This window comes from Notechis scutatus, chromosome 2, assembly GCF_049901735.1.
Source record: "Notechis scutatus isolate UNSWTSFEM ecotype Mainland chromosome 2, rNotScu1.2, whole genome shotgun sequence".
In the NCBI taxonomy this organism is placed as follows: Eukaryota; Metazoa; Chordata; class Lepidosauria; order Squamata; family Elapidae; genus Notechis; species Notechis scutatus.
This window is the reverse complement of record NC_142010.1, coordinates 25,191,680-25,203,864: the sequence shown is the minus strand read 5'-3', so window position 1 is coordinate 25,203,864 and position 12,185 is coordinate 25,191,680. Positions and strand designations below refer to the sequence as shown.

At 41.9% G+C, this 12,185-nt stretch overlaps 1 protein-coding gene across 7 annotated transcripts; it reads left to right on the top strand.

Annotated features, from left to right (window-relative positions):
- The first annotated feature begins 3,720 nt into the window (after positions 1 to 3,720).
- On the top strand, positions 3,721 to 11,271 carry LOC113432590 (uncharacterized). 7 transcript variants are annotated; one of them, XM_087953753.1, is made up of 6 exons: positions 3,721 to 4,006; positions 4,577 to 5,045; positions 5,446 to 5,572; positions 6,192 to 6,329; positions 7,111 to 7,236; positions 7,612 to 11,271. In XM_087953753.1, the coding sequence occupies exons 2-6, from the start codon at positions 4,596 to 4,598 to the stop codon at positions 8,664 to 8,666; spliced, it is 1,896 nt and encodes a 631-aa protein (XP_087809879.1). In that variant the 5' UTR covers positions 3,721 to 4,006; positions 4,577 to 4,595; the 3' UTR covers positions 8,667 to 11,271. The 7 variants fall into 7 exon arrangements, with proteins under 7 accessions (XP_087809879.1, XP_087809880.1, XP_087809882.1 ...); XM_087953754.1 differs by having other exon boundaries at positions 3,851 to 4,006; positions 5,464 to 5,572; XM_087953756.1 differs by having other exon boundaries at positions 3,866 to 4,006; positions 4,584 to 4,760; positions 5,464 to 5,572.
- Positions 11,272 to 12,185: the final 914 nt, after the last annotated feature.

Genomic DNA, 12,185 nt, shown 5'->3' with positions numbered 1-12,185 from the left:
CCCGCCAAGTCATGCTTTAAATCATTGGTTTTAACCCCAGCAACCCCAGCATCCTGGTTGGGGAATTCTGGAATTCCGGAAGTTGAAGTTCACATATCTTAAAGTTGCTGAGGTTGAGAAACACTGATTTAGAGGCATTCTGCTGAATCCTAATCCTATTGCAACTACCTTAGTGCTCCAAAGTAGGTCTTTGAGATTTCCTAGAAGTATTTTTTTATGCCTTCAAGTCAATCAACTCCTGGTAACTGCCAGTCTCTGCGGTCTGTGCATTCTGCTACACATATACAGAACATGAATATGGAAGACAAATTGCCTTGTTTTGTTCACTTCACCTTTTTCCCCAATGGCCTTACAGTACAATTTCTGTATATCAACAAAGAATACCTAATAATTCCAAAGGGAGGGAGGGATAAAGGTCACCCCAAGTCTAATGGTCAAATGAAAATCGCTGTTGTGGCCTGACCGCAGCCAGTTGAGCTGGTGGCAGATTCGGACAGTGAGGAGGTTGGGGAGGAACTTGGGCCAGTCCTGGAGTCTGGGGAAGGCTCTGACAAGAGCTCTGCATCATGGTGATATGGAGTCAAACAGAGATAGGCATGGTGGCCCATGATGCCAATTGAGAAGGGAATCTTTTACCCAAGCTGCAGATGCATTCTTAAGCAGCCACATTCCCTAAAAACTCTTCCTACATCACAGATTTGGCCTTGACCCAATAAAAAGTGGTCATTGCATTGGTTGCCCGTTCATTTCTGAATTCAGTTCATCCAGAAATTCCTGTGTGGCTCAAATCCTGCGTACCTATGGTACTATCTCTTCTGACAAGATCTGACTTGCCCTGTGTATTTTTTTTAGGGAGGGTGTATAAAATATGCCCATCCCTTGATTGGCTCCACACTTCGGAACTGTTGCAAAATGACTGAAATTTCCAATTTACTTTCACCTTCAGGTCTCATGTCCACTCAGTCCCTGTGTGCAGATCAGAACAAGAGGAGACATCATCCTCAGATCAGCCAGCAAAAGAAAAGCTTGATGCTTAGCAAGCATCAACACCCGGACTGTAAACTGGTGAAATAGGATGAAGCCAGGAAAAATCAAGCAAGAATTGATGTTATATTTATCAAAAGGCACGAAACTTTCCAGAGCTCTAGCAACCATACTGTGAATAACCAACAGTCCCCAAATAGCTTATTCTAACTTCAGCCGATTCTCTAAATCATGGCATAATAATGGAAAGCAACAGCTGCCAGTGATCCATCCTTTCTTCCACACCCGGAAAGAAATAGTTCCTGATAATATTCCAGTAAAAATTTTAAAATTGCTGGAAGACAATGGGAAGGAATTTTTTTCTGCAGCTCTTCAATCGAATATATGAAACAGGGAAGACACCAAATGATTGGCGAAAGTCAACTTTTGTGACAACCCCCCCAAAAAAATATATGCAAAGAAGTGTACTGAATACAGAATAATCTTAGTCATACCCTGAAAATATTCCTAAGAATAATTGACACAAGAATATACAAAAAAATGGAGGAGCTTCTAAATAACACACAATCCGGTTTCAGAAAAAATCTTGGTACAGGAGACACCCTATTCAGCATTCAAGTTCTTGCACAGCATTATGGAGATGTCAATCACAGTGTTTACATGTGCTTCATTGATTTTGAAAAAGCATTTGATAAAATAAGACACAGCAAACTATTACAAATCCTGAAACAAGGGGGATTAGACGACAGAGACATCCAAATCATAAAGAATCTATTTTGGCATTAGGCCGAAAGTACTCAGATGATGCAGAAATATGAAAAGGGGTCAGACAGGGGCTGTATTTTGTCTGTGCCGTTGTTTAATATCTACTCTGAGTCAATATGCAACGAAGCACTAGAAAACATTGGTGATGGCCTCAACGCAAACAGTGTTCAGATCAACAATTTAAGATATGCTGATGACCCAGTTCTGCTTGCCAGTAAGCATGAAGGCCTTCAGTTCCTCATCAACAGAGTCACATAAATATCTGAAAAACACGGCTTGAAGCTTAACACTTCAAAAACCAAGATCATGGTAATCAGCAAACAACCCATTAACTTCTGAAGAAATGCCACTAAAAAAAGTTGATCACGTGCCTCAGCTCTAATTTATATGAAAGCTGGAACATGACTACTGAAGTAAAAACAAGGATAGAGAAAGCTCAAAAAGCATTCTTCAAAATAAAAAAGGTCTTCCGCAGTCATGACATAAACCTCAGATTGAAAATCAGGCTTGTCAGATCTTTTCTATCCTGCTCTACGGAGTGGAGATCTAGTATGTGACCGAAGAGACTTAAAAGCAGTTGAAATGTGGTTTTGGGTTGATAAAATCAGGAATGAGGAGGTGATAAGCCAAGGGAAATCATCAAAACCATAAAAAAGTGATAGAACCCTGGCTCCCCCACAACAATGGCTAAGGATTGTCTTTTGATTTGGTAGACTTCAATAGGAGAATCTGCAGTCACTTCAGGAACAGTTCCCCAAGCGATTGAAAACTAAACAGCATTGGACTTGGTTAACCTGTACTGACTGTCTACCTCAATTTCTACTGCTCCTTTTCCTGCTGGTTACCCCAGACACCAAGCTCCCTATAAAGCAGATCATTTTTTGTATCTCATTTTTTGTAGCTACCCCCACAGGCAAATCTTGTGCAATCCTAGGTTGAGTTGGAACCCCAGGTTATTCTTCTGACAGTAGTTTGGTTGGCAACTGTGGAAAGAGTTAGGCAGATAGAAAGGTGTCAAAACCAGGATGAGTTTATTGGGTTTGCAACATTTTTATATATTTTAAACATTGTTTTTTTCCGTAAGTTAATAAACCCCAAATTTTTCTCTACAAACAGCTGGGTCAACATGGAAAATGTTTTAATCCAGCCTCAGGAGAAAAAGGTCTTCTTCAGTCATGACATAAACCTCAGATTGAAAATCAGGCTTGTCAGATCTTTTCTATCCTGCTCTACGGAGTGGAGATCTAGTTTGTGACCGAAGAGACTTAAAAGCAGTTGAAATGTGGATTTGGGTTGATAACATCAGGAATGAGGAGGTGATAAGCCAAGGGAAATCATCAAAACCATAAAAAAGTGAAAGCTAGAATATTTTGGACATGTGATGCAACACTGGGAAAAATACGGCATCCTTCACTTAATCCTCCAGGGAAAGATTGAAGGCAAACGAGGTCCAGGCCAAAGTAGAACATCATTGGCTTCAAAATCTAAGGGACTGGTTTGGACAAAACTCAACAGCACTTTTTCTGTGTGGCTGTTGATAAAAATCGTCAACATCCGATGAGAGTTAGGGAACAAGAACAAGAACAAGAAAAAGAAGAAGAGAAACAATTTGGTGGATGGAGATGAAGTACCTAAGGGGGTGGCACCTTTGCTCACTAAAGTACAGGGTGCTGTAATTGCAGAGGTGTTTGCAGGATTTCATGCATTCATCAGAGTGACCAAAGCAGCATCGCATCATAAGTGCTGTTCGGTTGTTGTGACTCCCAACAAAGGGACAGAAGGAAACTTGGGTGGGATCACTGCAAATCATCATCAGCCTTCGTTTGGCACGCGCACTGATGCCTCTATGATGGCGTTTCACAATCTTAGTAAAACTCTTCAGATGTGTGGACCTCAACTTGCAGAATCCTAAAAGTTGCCAAGGTTGAGAAATGCTGCTCTGTGCCAAGAAAGAGAGATATCTTGTTTATTGAAGAAGGACGGGTGGCCAAACTGGAAAAAGTTTAGTTTCTTTGCCCACGAGAGGGCTCTCTGGTTTTTCTTTGCTAGACCCGAAGTACCTGCTTGTTTGTTTTTTGGTTTGTTTGGTGTTTTTTTTTTCCTTTTAGCTGCGAACAGCATGCAAGAGTCCCGTTTTGTTTTCCGGGTTATTGGGAAGTTATTGCTGTGATTGCTCTGCTTCCACGGCCGTCTTATTTCGATGCAAGGAGGTCTTAAAAGCAGAGACCTCTTCCTCCTTTTTTGCCTTAACGCTAAAGTAAGAATTCGTTTCCTTCTTTAGATATTCGGTTAAGGGGTCTTCTTGACACGGCTGAGTCTGAGCAGCCCCTCCCCCCTCATCCTTCCGTCCGCCCACCCGCCTGCAGATCCAGCTTCGTTGGAGGGACTTGACAAGCGCAACGCCCGGGGGTCTCTTTTGAACTCCGGCTTTGCTGACGAGATTTTTTCTCCGACTTGGAAAGGGGGAACTGGATGAAGATTTATTTCTCAGTATAGGGCGAGGGGGGAGGGAATTCTGCGGTGAAAAATCGGTTTCTTTCTCTCTGAGGGGAACGTGTTATGGGCAGGGGAACTCCAGGCAGCATGGGAGGGCAAGCAACCGGGCCCTCTTATTTACAAGGAGAATAAGGTAGCAGAATCAGAGGGAAAACATTTCTCTCTCGAGATGACAGAATGAGCCAAAACAGCAAGTGTGTGACCGTTTCTCTCTGTCAGTTACGAAGTATTTTACATGCCTTGTGTCTTGCTTTTGCAGTTTTGCTATTTTTGTTTTCAGCATGGCCCAATATGTAAAAAAATTTTTTCTCTTTTTTTCTCTTATAACTAGTTGCAAGATTTTCTTTGAGATGGACCCCCAGACACTTTGGCTTTCCCAAGACCCAGCAGAGGAAGCAATTTCTTGGGTGCCAGTGAATCTACTGGATGGCTGGTGTAAAAGAAGATCTGCTTGGTCAACATCCATGAAAGACCCAGAAGCCCATCGCTTTGGGAAAGAGGAACCGGAGGTCAAGGTGGATGCCCTGCTCAAAGACATTGAGGAATACAACAGGCAGAGGTTTCGTTCCGACGCTCTTCCTTTGGGAAAGCGTCCCTGGCAGACTCTGTTCCAGCTGGGAGAGGCCGCTCAGAGGTGGCTAAGACCACAGGACCGCACTAAAGAACAGATTGTAGATGTGGTCATCTTGGAGCAGTTTCTGCATGTGCTTCCTTTGGGAATGCAGGCTTGGGTGAGATCCAGGAAGCCAAGTACTAGCCAGGAGGCAGCTCAGCTGGCTGAAGCTTACCTGGAGCAACAGGTATCCTTGCTAATAAGAAAGGAAACCCCTGATTCATAGCCTAATGCTAGGAATGTTGTTGTTCCTCTGACCACAAGCACTGGCCAAGGAAGAAGGGATCTCCAGTAGGCTGGATTCTGAACCCACCTGAATTTGTCCTGCAATAGGTTACAAATGGAATGGGCAGTAGAAAGAGGGAAGGCTAAAAACTTCATCTCCTTTGATAACAGTTGCCAGATTTTCTAGGAAAGCCTGTTCTTGGAGAGCTACAGATATATTTTAGATAAAATATACCGCAATATCTTGGTTCATACTGTGGTTGGTTCATACTGAATATTTTTGTTAAATAGCATGGCTACCAGTCATCAGAATAGTAGAGAGATCAAAAGCATTGATTTATTCCATTTTCTTCCTCTTATAGTGTCCTTTGGCATTCCAGGATGTGGCTGTATACTTCACCCAAGAGGAATGGGACCTTCTAAATGAGGAGCAAAGAATATTGTATTACACCGTCATGCAAGAAAATTCTGAGACCATAACCTCTTTAGGTAAGGTTTCCATTCCTATAAGATAATGGAATCCTTTCTGAAGCTGTCAACTCCATTTTGCTTATACAATAGTCCTTGCGAGATTTATTTATTTATATAGCAAATGTAATAACCCGGGAGCAAGGTACATTTTACTTGGGCATCTGTTTTATCTCCAAAGCAGACTTTTGTGCTGAGACACAACAGGTGCAAGGTTCCCTAAGGTTTCCATGGCTCAGGGTGGACTTTAACCTGGTTCTTCCCAAATCTAGTCCATCATTTCAACTACACTACATTAGTAGACAATTCTAAGCTATTTGGTTCTTGGTATTCTCTGAGCTTGGCTGTTCTCCCACAAATAAGTCAGATGACCAAGAGGTTCAATATCATTTTGCACCGTGCAGGAAATGGAACCAGAGAAACAAGGAAGAAACAATGTTGTCATCAGGGCACTATCAAAAAGGAAATTATATAGATGACAGATTGGAATCTACCTTTATGAGGTGTACCTATATTGGAATTCTGAGCTAGCTAATTTACCCAGCCTGTCCCTGGATAAGACACTTTATTGTGTTAGAATAGCTATAAAGAAAATCAATAATCTTCCTTTATTTTGTTGTGTTTCTTTCCCTTCCTCTAGAGCTTTTGATTTCCAAACCAGATCCAAGTCTCCAACCTGACTGGGATGAAAAGGCACAGAGGACTGATTTCCAGAACTTCAAAGGGAAAGACTCTATTGTTCAAGGAGTTATGAATTGGGAGGACATAACTGTGGTCGGTGAGAAAGTCTTACTCTAACAACAACAACAACAAAAACCTACCTATTTTAAGTCTTATTGGATTACATACGTTACTTTTTTTCAAAGTCAAGCACTTTGAATCACCTCTCACACATCCACACCTCTCACACATGGCAGTTGGAACATACAACATTGATCAGAATGTCCACAATGTCCTTTGGTACATACAGTTTAGCTCATATGCTGGTGACTTTTTCCTTTTCCGCCATTAACTTAGCTGTTGCCCTGCTGATTTCATTACTTCCCACTGTCAGGGACCTGGGCTGGAAGTATAAAATCAGAGACGTGTTTCTGAGGGCTCACATTAACCACTGGATGGATGCCCTCAGCAGAATCTGGGGGACGTCCGTTCCAATTCAGCAGCCCCCTTTGCCCATTTTAATTGGCCCATTGCAGCTGCCGTAACTCTTAAGTCCCAGTAAATCTTAACTCCACCCAATAAGGTAATCTCTTCGTGTCTGCAAATCACAAAAAGTTGCACACACTTGAATCCCTCATCAAAACTGCGACTGAGATTACTTGGGTAATCAGCGGGAAAGATCTTAGACCCATTGAGAGTATAGTGGCTGGCAAAACATCCCAGGAAGACTTGGGTGTTCCCCTAAATCAACCCTAGCCAGTTCCAGCGTGGTAATATGTTGAATTAAAGCCCGAGAAAAACTGGTCTCCACTCAAGACAAAAATTTCATGACTTTTAGGCATCTGGTACTAATTTCTTGCATGGTTTCTGACATTTCCTCACTTTTTTCCTTATTTTAGAATTGCCACCCCAATATCCATATGACCGCTTCCATAATGGCAAATCTGACACGATCTTCCAGATCAGAAGAGATGGGATGACACAGGAGTCTGAGGAAAAGAATAATCTGAGATATTCTTCTCCAGGTAAACTGTTAGGATTAGGGTTTGGGGGGGAGGTTGAAACCACCTGGGGAAGGTGAGGATGGGAAGAAAGAAGAGGACAGATGACACTGTAAGACAGATCCAGATTCCTTTTGAATGAACAAAACATAAGCCTTCAGGAACCAAACATTCTAAACAATGCAGAACTTTGTTTTCCTACAGGCCGTGTATCTGGCACCCCTGAGCCCAGCCGTTTCCCCAGTGTTCAAAATATTCCAGTGCCACAGCAATTTCACTCCATCCTTGTTATTACTTCTATATCTAGAATGTCAGAGAAAGTGAGGTTTTTTTTAGTACTCTGTTACTTCTTTTGCTTCTATCATCAAAACTTAGCATATATCTTCTTTGTTCTTGCAGAAAGCCTGACTACCAGGAAAAAAATGCACCAAGAAGAGTTTGGAGCAGAGCAACTTCAGGAGCCAACGCAGTGGGATGTGCTCTTTGATCCCGAAATTTCTGAACCAATGGAGGTCAAATCTAGAAGACAGCAAGGGTTATTCCTGGAGCTGATACAAGCTTCTAAGGCTGACGAGAAAATGCCCAGCAGAAGCTCCCAAGTAGGTTCTACTGTATCAAAAAGAAACTACCCCTGTTCTGAATGTGGGAAAAGTTTTGATCGCCGTTCCAACTTAATTAAACATCAGAGGATCCACACGGGAGAAAAGCCATACTCCTGCACTGAATGCGGAAAATGCTTTGACCAGCAGTCCAATTTAAACGTCCATCTGAGAGTTCATACTGGAGAAAAACCATATGGCTGCACTGATTGTGGCAAAAGGTTTAGTATCAAGTCACATTTACATGGACACTATAGGATACACACAGGGGAGAAGCCATTTGAATGTGAAGACTGTGGGAAGAGCTTCCGTGTGAAATCTTCCCTAAATAAGCACCAGCGAACCCATACAGGAGCTGCCAAACCATCTGAGATCAAATCAGAGGGTCCCCGGGCAATATTCCCAGAAGTGACACGCGTTTATGCAGCTCCCGAAACAGAAAAAATAATTAAAATTATGAGTAGGAAGCCCCCTATAGAAATCACAGTGTCAAATAAGAATTTTTCCTGTTCAGAGTGTGGGAAATGGTTTGATCGACCTTCACATCTCATCACCCACCAAAGGATCCACACTGGGGAAAAGCCATATCTGTGTATTCAGTGCGGGAAACGTTTTCATCAGCAGTCTAACCTTAATGTCCATTTGCGTCTCCACACTGGGGAGAAACCTTATGGCTGTCCTGAATGCGGCAAAAGATTCAACATCAAATCCCATCTACATGGACACTACAGGATCCACACAGGTGAGAAGCCATTTGAGTGTGAAGACTGCGGGAAGAGCTTCCGGGTGAAATCTTGTCTAAACAAACACCAACACATCCATACAGGAGAAAAACGATACAAGTTTTTCTCCTGATAAAAAGACCTGCAGCTCTATCTTAATTAAATACCAGGTCATTCTGGAGAGGAAGATTACAATGCTTTAAACTTGGGGAAAAGCAACTTTTGCAACAGACGAGACTTTGCCAAAGAGGAAAAGAATTTGCACAGGAGGAAATTCTTCTGTTTTCCTTCCGCAAGAAATAACCATCTGAAAATCTACAGAGAAGGAAGTCCTTGTGGGTGCTTAAATCTGTGGGGAAATGTTCAAGAAGATAGTTCTAGCAGTGATTGGAAAGGGCTGGATTTAAACACACAACTGATCATAGCAGCACAAAAGCAGGCAATTAGTACATGATCCATAGAAACAGGGGTCTACTATCTAGACAAATGCAAACTCTGCAGAGGCGCCTCAGAGACAGGCCAACACATAAGTGTCTAGATACAACACATAGATGCAGGCAGAAACAGCACACTCTGAGCAGCCCAACAAGATAACTAGCATTGTGTACAGGAATATATGCACAGTGTATGTGCCACATCACATCCAGATGGGAGTATCAGCAGAAGGTCATGGAAAATAATAGGACTAAGATCCTGTGGGACTTCCAGATTGAGACAGATAGGCAGGTACTAGCCAATCAACCAGACCTCATGGTAATCGATAAGGATAGAAGACAGCAATGTGATAGATGTATTGGTAACCAAATGACATCAACGTGTGGAAGGAGGAGTATAAGAAATTGGAGAAGTTCCAGGCCCTGAAGAAGGAAGTAGAGGAGAGGTAGAAAGTCGAAGTGGTCCCAGTGGTGGGAGGACTACCTGTGGCTGTGACTCCTAAATTAGGATAATAGTTCCAACAGGCCTCAAGAATAACACCAGAGCTCTCTATTCAAAAGAGTGCAAGGTTAGGAAGCTAAGATCCTACCAGAACCTTCAAACTCCCAGGCCTCTGAAGAGAGGGCCAGAGATTGAAGAAAACACATCACCATTGGGGTGAGAAGGGAATCCTTTGAATGTACAATATAATTCATATGGTACAAGCTGTAACCATTCAAAATGCAACAATTGAGAGATGTTTCCATGTTGTTGTTTTTTTGAAGGAGGCTATTGTTTAGTAAATTCCCTAAGGAACAAAGGCAAATGCTTCTATGGAGTCAGATGGAACTTAAATGTCTTAAACTTTGTGTTTGGAACTTAAATGCCTTAAACTTAGAACACATTGAGAGCCAGTTTGATATAGTGGCTAAGGTGCTGGTCTAGAAACCAGTAGACTTGAGTTCTACTCCCTTCTTTCTCAACCCAACCAACCTCACAAGATTATTAGGGAGAAAATAGGCAGAGGAAGTCGTGTTGGCATAGCACAAAGTTCAGTGGTTCATTTCACCTGTGCAATTTAGCCAACAACCACACAGAAGTGGGTGGGAATACATTAAGTACTTCATTGCTGCCCAAAAGAGCTCACACTTGGATTAGAGTCACAAAGCAAGCACCCTCTGCATTCCCCTCACAACAGATATTTATATACGCTACAGATTGCGTTGTTTTGGATGGTTGAATCCATTTGCCTTATGATACCTCTTTTTTTTTTTTTTTGATGGGTTCTTCCCTTTCTCTGAACAGATATTCTTAATGACCTTATGAGGGTGCCTGGTGACTGCCCATTTTTCCCTTAGAAAGTTCGCACAGCTTCTAGTGTGGTGCAATTAGCTCATGACTTTTATTGTTTTAGCAATGTATAAAATTCAAAGAAAAAGAAGAATGGGACATTAAGGGAAGGAAAAAGTTGGGGGGGGAATATGAGGTACAAGGAAAGAAAGGAAAAACCGGTGACTTCCGACTTTTTTTAATACTGTACATTACAGCCTCAACTTTTTACTTTTACACATTAGTATATAACTAGCCATTTATATCACAAATCTACCTAATTGGCAAAGCTAATGCAGACCCATTGTCATATGGAAGATCTTGTGGGCGATTCTAGGACACTCTAGCCCAGGAAGACCTATAAACTGAAGGAATGCCAGTTCCTTCTGTTGGTAAATGGAAAAAGCTACAGTCCAGGAAAAACCCTCCAGGGAAATGTCATCAGTTGGCCATTTTTTAACTGGAAATCAATGTGGTGCAATTATTTGGTATGTTGGTCCCCTTATATAAAAATAACGAAGATGGGGTAAAAATAACTTTTTTGTTCATGCCCCAAGCTGATGGGAAATGAATCTTCACAGCCCTTAAGCCCTCTGCTGCTTTTTTATGATTGGCTTGAAGGAACTTAGTAAACAATCCTTCCATGTGAAGGATCGATGCCAGGCTGGCTGGCTTTGATTTTCCTTGCAACAAGTGGCATTACTTTCCAGATAGGTAGTTCTGCACCTCAGTATAACCTGAAACTAAGTAATAGTCGTTAGCGTTTTCTAAGAAAATTGAGTTGAGAAGAGAAAATCTTTAGGTTAATCGTGTTTATGGCTTCCCACTCGTGCATAACTTTTACTGAAGCTTATCTGAAAATAGCACAAGATGCTTCAGGAAAAGATGTCCTTGATCTGGTAGCTGTAAGGCAGAAGATTTTAAGACTTGCCTTTCAGGCCCAATGGGAGTCTAAATGGATTGGATGGAATACGCACATTGGAAAAATAAAATTGTCAGATAAGGAATGTAGCTTTTATTTCATGATACTGCTTTCTTCAGAAACATCAGTTGAAAAAACGAAGTGCTTTTCCTCCTCTTCCTGAGTTTTCATTTCTGTTCCATTCCATTTATACATCTAGATGACAGTGTTAAACAGCCTGGTTCACACAACATACCTGAGTCATGAAGACTATGTTGTGTGAACCCAAAAACTGTATTGATTGATTTCACCAATTAGCCCTTAGAGAATTCATCTTTAAACGGTCCTAGTTTTCTGGAGATAAATTAGTCCACACAGGCACAATCTTTAAGTTGAATATTCTGGACAGCTGACTTGGAGGTTAAGTTGGAGGTTTGTCTGAAGTAGTGTGGGGTTTCCTCATGCCTAGACAGGGGGTTGGACTAGAAGACCTCCAAGGTCCCTTCCAACTCTGTTATTCTATTCTAATATCTCTGCCTTCAGTGGCCAGGTCTTAAGAGTCAATTTTGCCCTACAGGTAGTCCTCATATAATAACCATTAGTTCAGTGACTGACCATGATACAAGTCAGGCACAAAAGAGTCTACACATGAAGGGTTCAATTAAATCAACGTATTGCTAAATAAGCTATACATGGAAATCTTCTCAATGAATAGTTAAGCACCTGTTTGGCATTAGATAAAAACCATCAGAATTCAAAGAGGGGTGTGTGTGGATGTAAGGATTCTAGGCTGATCACTTTTTTAAGCTTGTCCCCAGGTCTTGCCCATTCCTTCTCCTACAGGCACTGAACAAATGGTCATTGTGGCCAGTCCCTGAATGTATGGGTGTTTGCAATTCCACATGGTCACACGGATCAAAATTTTGGTGCTTGTGCACGCTTAAAACCATAGGGGCACTTCAACTCCTTTTGCTCGATTATTCTCACCATCTCTGCCCTTGGCTGCCC